The sequence below is a fragment of the Cynoglossus semilaevis genome, chromosome 18, assembly GCF_000523025.1.
Source record: "Cynoglossus semilaevis isolate Cse_v1.0 chromosome 18, Cse_v1.0, whole genome shotgun sequence".
NCBI classification, from domain to species: Eukaryota; Metazoa; Chordata; class Actinopteri; order Pleuronectiformes; family Cynoglossidae; genus Cynoglossus; species Cynoglossus semilaevis.
In genome coordinates, this window is record NC_024324.1 from 10,359,893 (window position 1) to 10,378,762 (window position 18,870).

Below are 18,870 nucleotides of genomic sequence, written 5' to 3' on the forward strand. Positions count from 1 at the left end.
CCTGACGCCAAAAACGTTTTTGAGAATTAAACTAACGCACTAGTGTCCATAATATGACCGAGCATAAAATAAAACTACTTCATTGTGTAATTAAAACGTAAAAAGTTTGTTTGTGTCAAGTTATCTTCCCCTCGTAACATCCACACACGACGACGACTTAATGTTTGTTTGAAAAATGAGAGCGACCATTTCCGGTATAATTTAAAAGCTCTTGCTACGCGCGCGAAAACGACGGAGAGGAAATGACGTACATTAAATTATTTATGTAAAATAATTTCTAGATCTGAATGTACAAGTAAATACAAATTTAAATAAATAGAGAGAATAGAGAAGTTTATTAATAACATTTTAGTCATTTTGTTTCAGTGTGTCGATACATGTAATTCTCATATCTACTGAGCATATTTATCTATCTTGAGCTCATGTTGTCTTTCTTATATCTTTGCTTTACTACATATTTATATCCTTAAGCTCAGGGGTCTCCAACCATTTGTTCTAAAATAAAGAATACCTGAGAGCTACTCCTGTTGCGTATAATTTATTTTCATAGTTCAATTCGAATAAACAAACAGACTCAATAACATGTCTTTGCCTAAACATTTAGAATGTTACTCACTTTGCTAATTACTAAAGTAGATATCGTTTGATAGTAGAAAACTGAATTGAAAAAAATAAAATAATTCTGAATGACAACACTGGTTCAAAAGTATTGCTGCGATTAAATCTGTCACGAAGATTGCCACTTGTAGAGTGCAGTCGCTTGTACTATTTATGGCCAGTAGACGGCGACATTCGCAATTTTTGATTGATAGCTAAATTCCATGCCATTGCTACAGTATTTGCCAATAATACGTAGCTTTTTCCAAGCATCATTTTGGCTGACACGGTGTTTATCTGTTAGACTATCTACTAGCTAGTTTTTTTTCTTACTTTAAACTTTTGTTTTTTCTCAATGTCTTCTGCCTTTCTTACTTTGTTTTTTCTCAATGTCTTCTGCCTTCTTGGCTATCCTTGGAATATTTGTGAATTATTTATTAAAATTATCTTTCTTTCATTACAGTAATTTTTGAATTTGTGTTAATTAACACTGTCATTTTTCAAGGAACCTCCATCACCATGCATTAAAAAGCAAAATTTAACCCTCATTACCTGTGCAAAAATATCATAGTAAAAATAAAAGAGTTGACAGAGAGGTTAAAGCAATATCAAAGTTTTATTTTTAAAATGTAGTAGAGAGAGGAACAGTAGTACAATTCAGAAAAAGAGAGAGAAAAAGAGGAGAATGTCATTTCATCTTCGAAAACCTTTGATAAAAACGTAAAAAGAGTGACCTGAATTTGCGCTGTGTTCGGAGGGCACTGTGGTGCGGCCCCAGTTTTGCATCACTGTCAAAGTTCCAGAGGAGTTGAAAAATACAACCTTTTGCAACAGCGTAAAAAAATACAGCTGGGGAGAAAAAAACCTCTGCTTTTACATCTGTAGTGTTTTTGTGTGGTTTTCTCTTCGTCCGTATAACAAATACAGCATTAAATCTTAAAAGTGATCCATCGTAGTTTTCATCAGTTACAGTAGAATCAGTAGGACAGGAAGTAGTATCAAAAGAACAAACAAGACAACAGGATGGTAATGAACGAGCACACAGGGTGAACAGAGACAGAGAGGAGAGAAAGGAAGCGGAAGGTTTTAAGTTCATGGAAAATAAACCTGCCACGTCAGGAGGTGTGTGGCTGCCCGTCAATGTTTTCCATTGAAGTAAAACTACAAGTTAAATAATATATTCTTCATATTTATATTTCTCTCATTTAGTCTCCACACATATATATATATATATTTATACTTATATATATCCATAATATAACCCCTCCCACAGTGATTCGAAGATAAAAGTGACACCAAGAGAACGAGCATCTCTGACTTTAAATAGATCTGCTTCCACTACGAGTAAAGGGAAGTTCCACATTGTCTGTATCATTAGCACTTCAGTACATGATCCACTGCATATGAACAGATACTGCTGTTCCCAGGTTTTAACCCGCAAACAATCCGTGTTTCTTTAGAAAATATGTGCTTAATGAAAACAAAAACAAAAACAAGAAGGAAACATCTGTGGAAAAAAGAATAACATCTAGGGTAAAGTGAATGATTCGGTAGCATATAAACAATTCAAAAATCTCAACAATTACAGACACGAGCAAGGATTTTTTTTCTACACTAAGCAAGTTTTCACCTGGCTTTTCTCATACATTATAATTCAACAATAATTAAAAAAGAAACAACAATTTTGGTTGGACAAATAGAAATTAACAGTCTTGATTGCATTTTGGAGTCAATATATATATAATATTAAATAACAAAACAAAATGTCTAATAAAAAAAGTTGTGCATTGGAAGAAAGACACAACAGTTGTTTTTTTAATATAAAGTTCCATTCAGACCCGCTTTTGGGGAAGCAAAAAAGAAAAGCCACAAAAGGAAAAAATAAATGTGTTTTTTTTTTCATGAACGCAAAAGTAAGTGCATGTCTAAGAGGTGCCATAGAGCTTCACTTTTTGTGGAACAAAGTGTTTTTCTACCTGGCAGACCTAACAAATAAAATAAAATAAAATAAGGAATAAAATAAATTTACATCAAATTAAACCAAAAACGTCTAATGTGTCCTTTCAAACTAAAAGCTTCACACGTCATGACTTTCTCCCTCACAACCAACGTTCAAGTGATTCTCTACATACATATATATATATATATTTTTATATATATATATATTTATAAACTGTAATTTTCCTTATAAATTAGTACCAAATATAAACAAAACATATATTGAGATTGATTTGGGATTATCCACTAGGGCTGTCACTTTTCTTTAACAACATTCAAACAGATTTTGGCTGATACACTATGCCTTTAAAAACACTCTCACACCGCTTGGTCCTGGCAGTAAAATGTCACTGAAGGTTCGAGCCAATTTAGACACCTATGCTGTGATGTGCAGATTCAACATAGAATGCTAACGCTACAACCCCACGCACCATGATAAAATATGGCTTTTTTCCAAAATAATGGACACTAATTTCAAATGCACACCGACTCATGTGGGAAGCATGTACTCCACAAATCACTGACAAATCTGCACCAACAGCAAATTCAGATCAACTTCTCTTTCTACCTTAATTTTGGTGTCAGACAGTGTAGTCTGTCCACTGTGTGTCTTCTTTATTTAAATAGGCAAAGAGTGACTCAAAACTGCCATTGGCTCCCTCTGCTGGAGGACTGCACTATAAAATGACTTCAACAACAAAGAGTCAACATTTACCAACAACGTTTGAACACATTGTTAAATAATGGATGCAAAGTGACAGCCCTAGTTTCCACTTAGGTCCTTAAATGTCAACTGCAAGTACTGTCGGTAGTACTACAAAAATGGCATGTCTGTGTGTGGGGGTGTGTTGACATTAGAAAACATGAAAACGCATAAAAATAATGGCAAAGCATACCTGATAGTCGCCGTAGCACAACAGTGTTCTATAGATTAAGCTGATTACATACATGTATAACTGAGTCAGTTTAAGCTTCATGATTATAAACATCATATATAGCCTGTAGGTCCAGTATTCTGCAACGAGCATTACAGCACCAAACGTTTTATCATTTGGCAAAAATTCAAGCTTTAAGTGAAAGTCAAATGCTTTTAATAAAGTGTTACTGTGACGCCGTGATTTGTATAAAGCTAGCGATAACTCTTCCCCTTGCACTTTCGCTTTTTTTTTTTCTATTTTAAATTAATCCTCCTCCTCTCGCCTGACATAAACCGCACATTGTCTTCTTTTCACTTAAGCGTATTCAGTAGTTTTTTTTGTATCCCGCTAAATCTCGGTGTGCTGTCTGTTTGGCATCATATCACAGCCCTCTTAAATTAGTCATAAATATGGCTGTAATACATTAGAGTCACAAAACAGATTTTTTGGTTCCAAGATTTTTGCAGGGTAGGAAGAAAACAAAAGAGAAAAGAATAGAATAGAATATTTAGCGCATCTACACACGGGCTACAGAGTAACGTAAAACTCTTCCTCTGGGCGTTAACTGCTCTTCTAAAAGCACCAAGCGTTTAACTCTCGCTGACTGAGCAGAAAACGGCAGCCATGCTGCGTCGGCTGCTGCAGACAAAAATCAAAAATTTTAGCATTTGATAAGACCATAATAACCTCTCTTCATAAATTAAATAATTAACATCTCTTTTTTGTCTTTTATGGTGATTGGACTAACCCAGCTCAAAAACTACGTCATCACCCAGCCCACATTTCAACCCCCGCCCCTCCCCCAAAACAAACAAGAAAATAAAAATACATCACCAAAAACCTGATTCATCATATTATTAGTCATTAGAATCTTTCTCTTGTGGGCTCTGGGCCCAGAGTTGGACACATTTTAACATTAATAAAGTCTGTACATCTCAAGAGTCTCCACTCTATGAAAGCAATGTTTTAGCTTTATCCATCTCTTTGTCATATTCTTGCACAATTAAGTAACCGCAAGGTTTGATAGCACTTTGGAGTTGATTGTTTACCAGCTAGTTTTTTGTATACATATATATTAAACATCAACTTTCTACTTTGTTTCTTAAGCTTGTTAATCTTCTCAGTCCTTGTCCGGGGCACCACCAGTGTTGCCCTCACCCCAATTTGATTGGTCATTGTCGGTAGGCTCCTCCCCCTCCAGGTCTTCCACTTCCTCGCCTTCGAAGTCTTCGTCTCGGGGGAACTCCATGCCTTCCAGGCCCTCCTGAGTGGCCTGATGGGAGTCGGCACAATCTGCACACACACCGTATCGTCGTGAGCCATGGCGGATGCCGACGCTGGCGGCCAGCATGAAGATCTTCTTGCAAACCATGCACTTGTACTTCTTGTCCTTCTTGTGCACCTGTGGAGGAATGGAGAGGGAGAGAGAGAGGAAGAGAGAGGTGGGAGACAGAGGAAGTCAGATTAGATAATATGGGATTTGAGCCGATAACACTAGGACAGTGAGTTTTAGTCCCCACTTCGTCAAGTTTGGGTCAATGGAAACTTTAGGACCTGGTCTTGTTTCAACCGTCTGAAAAATATTTCTTCTGACAAAGACATTTTCATAATGGGTTGGTAAGAAATGTTGCATCTCAGTGGGATGGTCACCAGTGTGCGTCCCAGCTTTGCACAGACGGCCTTTCTGTTTGGAATTTGCATGTCTTTCCATGTGTGGGTATTTATCATCCAGTCTCCTCCCGGAGTACCAAGACTTGGAGAGGTTTTAAAGCTTTAATGTTACTGTTTGTCTCTGATTGTGGTTCTGTGATGGACTGGTGTCCAGATTATACTACTTGTTTCTACTTACTTGAGTGAGTTCTTGCTCCTGTTATGACTCTTAACTGAATACAGTAAGAATTCAAATGACTCTGGAGGATGACATGTTGGAGTGTATTTTTAAAGGAGATTGTTCTATTTTTAATGCACAAATAATGTTGTTACATCAACAAGGTGAACCAGAAAAACACTGTGAACGATGACACAGGTGACCTCACCAGGGAATGTCTCTTTACGTGCTCGCGGCGGGTGAACAGCTTTCCACAGATGTCGCAGCTGAACGAGCGCACGCCCGAGTGGATGATCAGGTGCCTCTTGAGTGTGCGCCGGTGTTTGGCGATGTAGTTACAGTGCGGGCACTTGAGCTTATTGAGGGCGAGGTGTGAGGACTCACCTGATTAGAGACAAAGAAGAAGCACAGACATGCAGCAAAACGTCAGAGTCACAGACTAAGCAGCACAAAAAACCCTAAAATCCAGGTTTTAAATGTGTAGGTTGAAGACGGGTAAGAACATTAAGTTTGATGTTTCTCTGCCATAATGAACAGTGTGAAGCTTTTATATCTCCAAAAACCATCACTATGGCAACCATGTCATTCACACAATGCAGGCTTGTCAACTGTTGCTAGGTAACTGGGCGCCTGTTGGCAGCTTCATTAACATGATGGCAGTGTCACCATGGTAATATCAGGGACAGAAACAGACTTATTAGTAGTAATGTACATCAGGTTAAACAACAGTGTTGTCCAGTACAGGTACCTGGAACCTTTCATTTTTAGTTAAGGTTCGGTATTGATCAGAGGACTTTTACGGTGGTCCAGACCAAACATTTACGTTTCTTTAAATTAATCCTCAAATGGTAAATATCTGCTATTAGCATATCTACGCTGAGGCTACCTTTATTGTGACTTCATCGATCAGCTTTTCATGCTAAGATCAATCTGATGTCTGTAGAACCTCATCCCAGCGTCTTTCATGTGAACTCCTAATGGCAGTGAGTTGTTTGAGTGCCGTTAATGACAGGTGTTTATTAGCAGTCAGTGGACCGACCCCATGAGGCAGTGCTAAAACAGTGTGAATAGGAGGAGAAGCCATAAACAGTGAACATCTAGTCCAGATTTTCTACTCCCTACATGTCTTGACTGGAGTCCAGTGAGTAATCAGACTGAATCACTGAGACACCTACAGACTCTTTTGTATTAGCTGCAAATTAAAGTGGACAAGGCTTCACTTTTGCCTAAAGCTTGTGTAAAAAAAACAAAAAAAACAAAACAAAACACTGCAGGCCTCTGCTTGTCTCTTCACCCTGTGATATCAGTTTCCTTGTCCTTCTGTTTTTTTATTATTATTATTGCTCATCTATCAGTGGTGGAGGGGAAACTCCCACTTTCCTAAAAATGTTTTCTTTGGTGATAGTTGTCCGTCACCTGAGCCCCACGTCTACAGACCTAACATGTTCTTAACGTGTTCTACTGTATAAACATTCTATTTTAGTTTCCCTACCTTTATAATCATCTATAAAACAGACTTTAATCTTCACTGTGCAGAAGAATAACAATGAGGTGACCAGGAGCGTCAGGATACAGTACAATAATAGTGTGTTTCTGTATTGTAGTCATTGAGAAGCTGTCCCATTACTGTGTGTTCAATGTTTGTAAAAGAAACAGATGAAAACATCTTTACACAAGCACCGTCTTCATTGTCCCTCATGGGATATTGAGACTGGAGAGCTACAGAGAACCGGTTGAAAAATAAATAAGCAACCTATTGATTTTGAAGAGGCTCCAAATGGAGCTGGGAGTCTTCACTGTGCAGAGGGAGGGAGAGTGAGGTGACGGGGGCTTTTGTTTGAGCTGGGGAGTAACACAACAAAGGCGTTGTCAGGGTAGGTTGTTAGGGGGGGAAGAGGGGATGATAAGAAGCAGGTCACCTGTGTATTCACTCTGCATATGTTTGTGAGGAAGAAAAGAATGTGTGTGTGTGTGTGTGTCAAAGAGCACCTTGTGGGAGTGTGATAGCTAAGGCTAAATGTGTAGCACTGTTTTTGTTTGGAATGAAAACAAAGTTCAGATGCTTCTGAATGAAAAACAATCTCCATCCACATGAGTGAAAGGACTTCTGTCCTGTCAAAACATCAGCACAGACGTGAACAGTCACGAATTACTGGGTGACTAGCTGTTGGTTTAACTTTAACTACGTTTTTTTTTTTGCTGGGTCTAGAGGTTACTAGTAATCAAGGTTTTTTTGTTTGTTTTCTTCTGGACATGGTTTAAAGTACTGTGACACAAGTCCAAATCAGAAAGTGCTGCAGTTTTAAGACACCTACAGATACTGGAAACACAACTGACAGAGAACAAAATTAAATGTAGTCAATCAGCCACTAATGTAGCAAAAGATTTTAGAAGTGCAGCAGTCTGAGTTGAATGTAATAACCTTCTTACAGTGAGAGTAGAGGGTCTTACCATTCTCCCAGGACTCCCCTTGCTGTAGGTCTCGAATGATGCTGTACTGGATCTGATTGGCCAACTCTGGGGGGAAGGGAGAGGGAGACATGAGAGGTGGTTTATCATCTGTAAGGGGGGGGTGCAATGCCTTTCAATGCCTTGTGTGTACAAAACTAACCACCTTCCCCGAGGAACAATAGGAGTTTCAGTTAACAGCGTACATAAAACACATCCCTACTATATGTAAAGCAGTCCCATCCCCAGGCCACAGCAACAGACCAATAGTCCAACCCAGGCTCCAGCGGTGGAGGAGGGGCTTCGTTAGAGAACAGCAGTGAGTCGGGTCCTCACTGCAGCTCGACTTACCTTTTGTAAGCACTTGTGTGTGAGCACCTGTGTTTGTTTGCGCCTGGTTCCTTCAGCATCCGCGCTTAGGATCCATTAAAGACACGCCCCTGTGAGTGTGTGCGTGTCTATTCTCCCTGGGTCAATATTTGGAATAGTGAGGACAGCCCCGGTGCATTAGAGTGGATTAGAGAAGGAGGGGGACGGCCCCTGGCGGCTTTGCACCTCGCAGGAGCTGGTGGTGGGTGTGGGGGTTTTTTGTGTGTGATCACTTTAACCCTGGACCAGCGTGTATGCAAATGCATTTCACCTGTTCTGACTGCGTGCAGCACCCGCCCCTTAAACAATCCAGCAGAGTTGTTTGGAAAAGACTCAAGAATTTACAGGCCACGGGTGAATGTTGGCTGTGGGCTCAGGCTTTTAAAAGCACACAGCCTTGAAACGCAGCGAGAGAGTTTCATTTCAACATGCACGAATCCTCTTATCAGAAATGCTGGTGAACTCTCTGAAATGCCACACATAACTGGAAACATGAAGGCTCACACGAGCCAAGTTATAACAGGGTCAAATCCTCCTTTTTGTAATTGTTTGGGGGTCAGGAGGTAGGGAGGGGGCTAATGGTATTATGCAATGCAAATGTGGCAGTTGCCATTTCATGCTGTTTAAAGGACTTGAACTCCTTGACACTTGACCTCTATCGTCTGAACCTTCCCTTTAAAAATGCACCCCAACCTTTTCAATAGGAGACGACAAAAAGCAGGTCATTGTGGCACACGCTGGGTCAGTAGAGCCAGGAGTCTGTTGTTTGGCTTCATTCTTTTGATAAATCCACAGAACTCTGTGGAAAAGACCCAGAACACAATCACAGAGAGTGACTGGTTGATAGCAGGGATGGATGTTTTCATCAGTTTCTCCCAAAAATAACACAATAACACATTACCCACAATGCCAAGTCCATCTTTGCAGTGTGGCAGTTTTGGGTGATACGATAGGCTTCAAAAGGTCACAAAGGTTGAAATGCTCATAATATTAAATAAGAAACACCGTGTCGTAGGAGACACGAGACAAAGACATGTATGACAATACTGAGAAACAAAAGTTTGGAAGTAAAACGTTAAAGCCCTTCTTTCTCCTCAGTGACTGTATATAGTGTATGTTAACAGGATAAACTGATAATCCACCAAGGGCAGGATTAATTTAGGTGCATTAAATATCTTTTATGCTGCGACTGTGTGTTTTCATCTTGGATGAAGATCAGTCCAAACATTGTTACGACCTTTTTAGGACACAGAAACACCATTTGCAGCAGCATGATGGTAAGGTGAGGTTAATGGAGTTGCAAATCCTTTTGAGCTATTTTGTCTGTCTGACTCAAGGTTTGGTCCCTGTACTCTTGACTTGGACTCCTGTGTCTTTCTAAATAAGGCAGATATGTTGTATTATACAGCAGCCCTCACTTATATAACAACTTAAAAAGTAACACTCCTCATCTTTCAAAACCAACCGAAGAAAAAGGTTTGTCTACGTAGCGATGTTACGCAGAAATGAAATTTTAAAATGCTTCTTCTAAATGGTTTCCCTGTATCTTATAAAAAAATGGGTCGGAGATCACAGGCTCCGGGAACATCAAAGAGCATCAGGGATAATTTGTTGCACATTTTGGACTCTCTGGACACACCACATGTTAGGAAACATCTTTCTCATGTCTAGTTTTACTGAAGACAGTGATCGGTGATTTGACTTCTGTCTTCTGGCCAGTGATTTCTGAGGAAATCTCAGCAGATTATGTATTTATGAGTAAATATCACTTTTAGTGATAGTTAAAGCAAGAGGTAACATTATGGACCAATCAACCTCTGATGAAGAGGAGACGGTTGGACATGAAGACAGCCTTGGTCTTCCAGTCAGTTTCTGTCCATGCTGCTACAACACTCAATATCACTTTGTGAACACATTAAAAAGAACACTAGGAGGAGTTGGAGGCACTAAGAGCATTGGAGTGCATTTAGGGGGAGGCCTGGGAGAAGAAATGTTTCCCCCCGCATTCTTCATTAGCCTGCATTAGGGAGGACTTCTCTCCCTCTTCCTCCTGCCTGCCTTCCCTCCCTCCCACCTCACTCTTTCTCACACACAAATAAAGTTTGTGTGTGTTCAACCTCACACATCGCCTGCATCCTCGTCCATACCACTCTGCTTGATACGTGATATCATTATGGTTGCACAAAGTGCTGCGCTTAATGCAGCCAACAGAAGGAGCGGGCTGCAGCTGAGAGAAAGAGAGGGAGAGATTAGAATGAGCGCTGCACTGCACGTGGACAGCATGGATAGAGCGGTGGGTGGATTAAAGATACAAAGAGAAAGGATTCTGAGTGTACAAAGTCAAAATATGGAAGATTGGAAGAGTGAAGGTTCCATCAGGTAAGAAGGAGTGAAGGCCAAGCAGTGATAACACCAGTATTTCCACATTCAATGTACATCAGATAATCGAATGCCACAGATAAAATCACTAAAGAGAAAGAAAGAAAAAGGCGTTGGGAGGGAGTCAGAGCGTGAGTGAGAAAGACAGAGAGAGGGAGAGAGCAACTATAATTGATGTCTATTTATGTATAACAGTTGTGTATGGCCATTAATGGAATGAATATAAATTTTAAAAAGTCTAACCACTGACTATTGTTTGTTTGTTTGTTGTAGTGCAGTCAGCTACAGTGGGGCAGGAGACAAAACAGACAGGGTATTGTTTTCTAATCAATATACAATGATTAAAAAACAACTCATATAGTATTATATAAACTGGTCAGTAAAAGCAGGCCATGGTCTACAGGAAACATCATTTTATGTTTGCTGCCATTTTGAAATCAATTAAAGTCAAAGTACATCTATGGAAATATTCTCAGAGTAAAAAACACTGGTGTTCTACGACTTCTCTCTGCAGGTGGGTGTACCTCACAACCCCCCACATCCACCTGATCTGGAGTGATGTGCAGAGCTCATGGCTCAGAGTGGAGTGAGTCACTGTTTAACAGCTTGTTGAGCAAACATCCACACTGTTGGTGCAGCAGCAGGATGTTGATTAAAAGCATGAAACAGATACGTTTGCCACTGTGATCAATAGTTTGATTGATTGTCCGGGTGTTTTCTACTGCAGGCGACCACAGTTTGCCATTTCACCACTGAACTGCAATTAGTTGTGATGACAGATTATTCATTCAATGGCAGGGGCAGTGCCTTTGCCCAGGAAGAACAGAACAGTTTTAAAACCACTCAAGTGAAGGTTTGCTCTGGGATATAGTTCAGACGAACCATTAGAAGAGTGACAGACTTTTATTTTTAAGAAATACCATAATATGATCTATTTGAAGAATGTACTGTCTGAATATTTCATGGGAAAGATGGTGGATTTTTTCATTGCATGGTTTAGGGAGCCAAAGTTATTTAGAGCCAATCACCACTGCTGGCCAGCAGCTGAACTGCACTTTGGACTGCATTTTTTGTGGGGGAGAATTTGTATTAAGTTCTCACACAAGTAGTCGATATGATATTGATGTAAATATGTTTAAAAAAACACGTCTTGTTTATGTATTGTCTAATATACTATTTGTAGCTGTTTCAGTCTTTTCCTCTTGCTTTTTATTGTCTGTGCAGAGTATCACATTCAGAGTTATACTGCACCGCTCCTCTTAATAGTGCTGCACTTTGACCAGGATCACATTGTAAAGCCTGCTGCACTACAGGCTATTCACATGCTTAACTAAAAGTGATTTGACTCTGATGAAGGACTGGGCCTGGAAACATTGGTATGACATTTCTGGTTAAACACAACTAAACTGTTACGTTAGAGCCATTTAAAAACCTTGAGTAGAGAGAAAAGATCAAAACCTCTATCCAAGGAAAATAAAATAATAATCTTCCTTCATTTTCAGGCTACACAGGTTTGGTAGCAACAATCAGTCAGTGACGCTCAAACTTTAAAACTTTTTAATCGGAGAGAAAATGTTTTTAGTGTAAATGTGTCACTTACCAGCATTTTCAGAGAGGGAGGAAAAGTCCTCTCTTGGGTAGGAAGCTGAAGGTTGAACGAACATCCCCTCATCAAATCCCTCCTCAGGCTCTGGTGGGAAGTTGTAGACAAAACGCCTAGTGGTTGCCTGTTTTTTCCTCCGCCCGCTACCGGCGGCAGCGTCTGGTGCCTCTCGCTTTATTGCCGCAGGTGCTGCAGCAGCACCACCTTCAGGAGGCTCGTTCCAGACGAAAACCTGCGCCTGGTCGCTCGCCGCCTGTGTTTCATTGGTCTCTGCTGAATCGGACGAATTGTCGTTGTTTTGGGTCCAGCTACCCGAGGATCCGGGGGTCACCAGGGCACAGCCCTCGCTTCCGACCACTGTCACCTCAATGTCGCTGTGCTCCTCCTTCACCCTGCCGTTTTCATTATCGTCCACCACTTCTTTTCCTTGGTTGCTGCTGGCCTGGATGGACAGCTTCGACAGGATGCTCGTGGCCCAGAAGTTGCTTGGCTTCCGGTCCAGCCTTCTGTGTCCCTCTTTGGCTACCGTCTGTCGTTTGTTGTAATCTACCACTACTGAATCTGGAGCCTCCTGCTTGCTGCTGATATTCAAGGCATCCTTAATGAAAGCCCTACACCACTGAACTACCTCTGTCATCTGAAGGTAACTGGCAACAGACATCACCTCAATGGCATTTTGGCTTGTAAGCAGCAGATTCCCCGAGTAGAGAAAGTCAAGAATGACAGAGAAGCCCTGCACAGCAGCAACATCTAGGTGTGTGACAGTAGCCTGGTCCTGGGCCTCACTTTTGGTCAGACAGTAGAGGGTTTTAAAGTAGCGACTTCCTGCAACCAGGATGTTCTTATGTGCACGGAAAACCTGGCCGGAAACAACTATGTTGACATCACAGAGGATTCCATTTTTGCGTTGCTTGTCCAGCTCCTGGAGGAGCTGGTAACAGTAGGAGTTCTCGTTGGGTTTGTTGCGATAATCTTCTTCTGAGGAGTTAGTGGAGGGACTGGCGTTCTCTGAGGGCCTCATTGTCTCCTTCAACAACAAAAATAGAGAAAGACAAGCAGTGTTACAAACTTTGCATACTCAGGCTGTAGTAGCACGAAAACACACACGAATACCCGTACATGCACAAACGCTAAAGAGGTGGCCCTAGGGGTTGAACTGGTCAGACAGGATTTTGCTAGAAGCTGTGTGGGGTGAAACCAAAACAGTATTACTATAAGGTAAGCAAAATCACACAGTCCTGTAATCATAATGTTTCCTGTTATTATAGTTTATTCACATGTGATCAGTTCAACTTTCTAATTGGATTGGGACTTGACATACAGTTCGTCAAAACCAGATTTCACTTCACAGTTAGATTATTACCAGGAATTGCCTCGTTAGGGAATTATGTGCGTGTGAGTGTTCATTTGTTTATTGCAATAAGGAAATACAGCTTAGTTTAAGTCACACTCTTTACTGAAATACAGGAGATAGTATTTCCACGTGAAAAGCAGTACTGACGTAAATGCTCAACTAGCTGTGTTGGATTGTAATAGTTAAAATATTCTTTTATTAAGTGAGACTTTTTCCTACTTTGTGTTCTCACTGTGGTTTGTGTTGAGCTCAAACCTGTACACTACAGCCCATTTCACAGAGAGTGCCCCACCTGTGTAACACAGCCTTCAGGTTCACTGCATATTTATTGAAAGCTTCAAAGGTATTCTGGAAAGCTTAAATCATTTTACCATTTTGAACTTCCATACAGCTAAAGGTTCCACTGTGTTACTTAGATTAAAAATATCTTTAGTTAGGCCTGGAGGAGGGCGGACCAGTGTCCAGAGCTGGGCTCAACCTGACTGTAGGAAGGGAGGGGAATTGGCAGAAGCATAGATCTACCCTGTAACAGCCCCACTCCTCCTTCTGCTCCCCTTAACATGGGAAAACAGCCAGCCTGGTACAAAGCAGAAACAAATGGAGTGAATACACACAGACACATATGGAGACATGGAACCACAAAGCTTGGACAAAATGTACAACCTTTTCTGTCAAAAAAAAGGTAGACTCAGTAGCAGCATATAATGTAGTGTTTTAACCCAGAGCACACAAAGAGGCTCTGCCTCATTTTACAATCGCACAACAGATGTCCTAATCCAGAATAATTCACATTGCTTCAGCTCTGCATTTTTGCCCCCACACGCACACACGCACACAGACCAAGCTGCCTACATGCACACATACACAGCTGGGGTTTCAGCTGGAGTAATTCAGATTAACTCCATTTCTCTGAGGTCCCCACCCTGCCTCCTCCTTCCCTACTCCCTCCACACAGCAGCTCTTGTCCAGAGCAGCCAGGGCACACAGGGTAGACTGGGATGGGGGGGCTTATCATCCTCTTCCACAGCTGGAGGGGAAAAGAGGAGGATAAAGTGAAAGCCCGAATGAGACGGAGATGAAGATAGATTGGATGAAATGAATGATAGAATGGGGGGAGATATGGAAAAGGCCAAAGTGCTTGAGCTTGTCAGGCCAAAGAAAATAATACATGGAGCAAAACAGGAAATATTAAAAGATGAAGTGAGGGTAAAGTAGAAAAAGGCAGACAAAAGTAGGTTAAAGGAAAGCTTGATGAGGCAAACAAAAAAGACAATGAGCCAAGGGATTGAGAGAGTGAGATCTCAAGCCTTCAGAAAATGGGTGGAGGAGAAAATGTAGAGCGAAGGGGCACGAAACGTCAGCACGGGAGAGAGAGGAGATGGGTCACCCCATTTTAGCCTTCACAATGGCCCGTGTTCTCCCTGAGGCTCATTGTCCACTCACTGTGGGTCTTTGTGAAAGAGCTCAGCACTCACTCTCTTATTACACAGCAGCTCCCACTCGTAAGCATAGAAAGTAGCCCGTCTATATGTGGGTGAGGCCGAGAGGATGAAGATGAGGCTGAAAAAAATATTTCATGATATGCACATCAAAGCGTCCAGGAAAGAACGCTCATCACGTCGAGTGTTGAAGAGCAGGAGTGCAGTCACGACAGCATGAGTGGGATGGTTGTTGTTTTTTTGTTTTTTTTGGCTTTGTCTCTTATTCTCTTACTTTGTAAGGATGGTGACTAGCAAGCTTTTTTCTTTTTCTTTTTTTTTTTTACAAAGCTTAAAACTAAATTTAAGTTGGCACCTTGCCTCAGCAGACGGCTGTGTTAAGGGAAACCATAATACACCAACATTCTTATACTTCTCATCTAAGAACGTTTGTACATTTTATCATATTTAATACCTAGCCATTCAAGCCCAAGGTCTGCAACTCCCCACAGGTTTTATTCATTATACACATAGCAAGGCAACAAGCCAGAGAGGTAACACTCTGCCTGGTAGCTCTGTGTGTCAGGTTAGTGGAGTCAGGTTAGGACAGCCTGGTACTGGATAAGTTGCTCCACACTGGCCTCATCATCATCATCATCATCATCATCATCATCATCATCAGCTGCAGCAGCATCATCCTTTCTCCAGATGTGCCACGTGTGAGGTGGGAGTTTAAAAACCAGCAGACCAACCCTGCACAGCAGATGCTGGAGGCAAACACCAGCCAGAGCCAACAGGGAATGTGGGGACCATATCAACCTCCCCCTGGTAATGACGTGGCTAGGTTTTTTTTTTATTATTATTTTAGCCAGAGATGGTTAGGAGGTGGGAGGGGAACAGCTGCAGAAGCAGCTTTATAAACCATTGCCTCAAAGGCTATGGCTAGTGGCAGAAGTAGATGTGATTTACAGGTGAATTCATTAAACCAAGCACGTCATGGATTCAACCTTGCTGTGAGCAGACCACACTGCCTAAATTTGCTTCATCTTGAAGAAAAGAACCCTTAAACAAATACTAACCACAAACCCAAACAAACCACAGGGCCCCAAGGCCAGCAGATCATGACAAACACGCAGACACACCTCTAACAGATCATGTGATATACCACTGTACCCATGCAACATAATGACCCACTGGAGCCAGTTTTGTTTACCTTTTACACACACATTTGCCTCCATCCCCTCCCTCGGTTGTCCCTATCCAGCATTAATCCAGTCCCATGGCCAGCCCAGCCCTGAGGCAATCTACGCCGGTCCTCCCCAAACTCCCCATATCTACTGTATCCTTCCCTCAATCCTCCCTCCTCGTTTACCCAACCCGTCTTTCCGTGGATCATAGAACAATACTGCTGTGTGCGTTTGGCCCAAGGTGTGGGAGGGCTGCATCAAGTGTCTCCCGGTCACCCAACAATGCCTTAATAGAAGAGGGGGAGAGACAAGACGGAGAAAAAAGGGGAGGGTAGAGCCGCTGATGGATTCAACAAGAAGAATTCCCCCTCTGGCTCCACCACACCCCATTCCCTTGACCCGTGGCCCCCAATAAACATCCCATCTATCTGGCAGACACCAGACCAAGCTGGGCGTATCTCCTTTCCTAGACAGGGAGACACGCACTTAACAATAAGAATGGTGTTTGTCTTCACTGAAACAGGGGTGAAAATGCCTTGAATAACCCCTGTGTACCTGAACGTCCCTCCTGGGAAACAAAGTGGTCTGTTATCTTATCAAAAAACCACTTAGGACTGACATGTCATGAAGGTAAAACATTCTGTCGGTTAAACCTCCAGCACACACAATTATGTAAAAAGTGAGCAAGACTGGTGGAGAACCAAAACTGAAACTTGCTTCTCTATGACTTCACCAAGACAAACCCTTTCTCACTTCCATAAAGCATTTTAATTAAGAAAGTACTGTAACCTGAGCCACCTGCACTTCTGCAAAGCAGTACACTTCCAACAATGTTGTGGCAAAATAAATGTTGACACATATACGACAGTCACGTCCTGTGTCCTGAAGCTAATTTAAGCTAATCTCTTACACCTTTCTTTATGTTTTATTATTTTTATTTTTGAGCGCCTACACTGCCAACTACTGGGTCATTTCTCCACTATAATTGTAAGTTTATGATAAGGTACCCCACCAAACATTCAGATTTTTTAAATAACCCATCTTCTTAGACTCAATCTGAGCACAAGACGAGATCTAGAGAATTGAGCACAACGACCTCCTTCTCCAAGGAGACCCACATTTAACACAGCTGCCCCTGGTGTGCTGGGGCTAATCGAGTTAGCTTTAACGAATGCAGCAGAGGCCTGACTAATGTCAGGAATGGGTGAATAGAACAAGACCTTGGCTCCTAATGCTGTAATTGCCCTTTAATGTAGTGCTTACAATGCAGTCTAGGCTCTGTTGCTCGTTATGACTGCTGCACAACGTATATGAAGAAAATTAGAGTTGAATCTAAAGAGCAGTCCCAGACATTCACTCTCAGGAATATAGAATTAAGGCAACAGAACAACAATCAGCCACTAGCACGCAGAATTAAATCTATTCCAGTTATACATGGAACCTTGTCACTCTACCCAACACAGAAACAAAATGGCCTGAGTAACCTCCGGTTACACTGTACAAGCTCTGTGTTGCTAGGTAAAACCCACACCAAGCCCCTAATCCACCAGCCCTGCGCTCCTTCTCAATTAGAGATGTGCACAAGTTAGCAGATCACTTTAAGTCATTGTGATTAGTGATTGCGTGTACAAAGAAAGGAACTAATGTAGTAGTGCAATCCTCTTCCCTCTCAAATTAGTCAAATGGAAACCACACACTTGAGGCCACTGACAGCTCAGACCGTTGTCAGGATATGAGGCCAAATGTGGAAATGTATGTGTACATGTACAAAAATCTGTAAAGAACGGCAAGTAACTCATTTTTATTATTTAGAAATGATGGGAGAAATGTATGTGTGTGTGTGATTTTTAGGACATTTAGGTTTAAGTTTTAACATGGTGTATAAAGCATGAAAACATCAAGACAACATTACAAAAGAAAAGATCAAAACTATTAGATATTAATAAAAGTATTAAGTTGACAGATTACTCAGCTAACCATTTTTGCCCAAGTTTACACTTACAGTACTCGTTCTGTGTGCCCTGAAGGCATGACACTGGAGCACAATACCTGAATGATACACAGCATTCAGGATCAGGTGATGCCATGTCAATTCTATTTACTACCATCCATTTCTCCCACTTCAACCTATTCAAAGGATTACATAGCCTGTGGGCCAGCAAGCTGTCAGTCTTGAGGCAACGTGATTTACTCTGCTCTTCTTGTCCAGCCCCCGCAAGTGACACCATGTATGGATTTTGGGGGGTCATTCTCGCACAATGCCTCTAATTTAGCTCCCCAAAGGAGGGAGGAGGTGGAGGAGGAAGAAATGCACCAGAGGTCACACGGGACTCGAAGCAGAGGCAGAAGAGAATGAGGAGGCCGGAGGCCGGAGTCGGGGGGGTTGGGAAGGGGTGCGGTTCCCCAAAGGCTGTTAGGGTCAAGCCTTTGCCATTGTATGACCTTTAGCAAGCTAGTAATCAAAGCAGCTGCTGACACAACAAAAGGACTTGCTGTACACAGTGAGCATCTAATAAAGTGCTCCAAGCCTCCGCTAATGTTCATTACGTGTTAATGACTTTTTTTAGGCAGTTGGAATTATTAACAGCCATTCGTGATATGCAATCCATCCCTTGATTGAAACTAGCCTCTGGAAGGACAGTAGTAATGGCAGGTGTAACATATTAGCAGGTTACCTACCTGGTGTGTGCAAACACATTTTAGATGCCTGGTCAGATGACCTAACCACTATCAGAAGACATCACTAGTCACAGACGGATAAAAGGTGGAGCA

The 18,870-nt window shown here is 41.7% G+C and overlaps 1 protein-coding gene across 2 annotated transcripts in view; it reads right to left on the reverse strand.

Annotated features, from left to right (window-relative positions):
• Positions 1 to 1,194: 1,194 nt before the first annotated feature.
• zbtb10 (zinc finger and BTB domain containing 10) overlaps positions 1,195 to 18,870 on the reverse strand; it is a 33,700-nt gene continuing 16,024 nt past the window's right edge. For both annotated transcript variants that reach the window (XM_008331688.3, XM_008331687.3), the window contains 4 exons: positions 12,137 to 13,166; positions 7,792 to 7,857; positions 5,549 to 5,724; positions 1,195 to 4,914 (listed from right to left, as the gene is read on the reverse strand). In XM_008331688.3, coding sequence (XP_008329910.1) covers positions 4,633 to 4,914; positions 5,549 to 5,724; positions 7,792 to 7,857; positions 12,137 to 13,166 — 1,554 coding nt within the window. In that variant the 3' untranslated portion in view covers positions 1,195 to 4,632. The remainder of the gene's footprint in view (positions 4,915 to 5,548; positions 5,725 to 7,791; positions 7,858 to 12,136; positions 13,167 to 18,870) is intronic.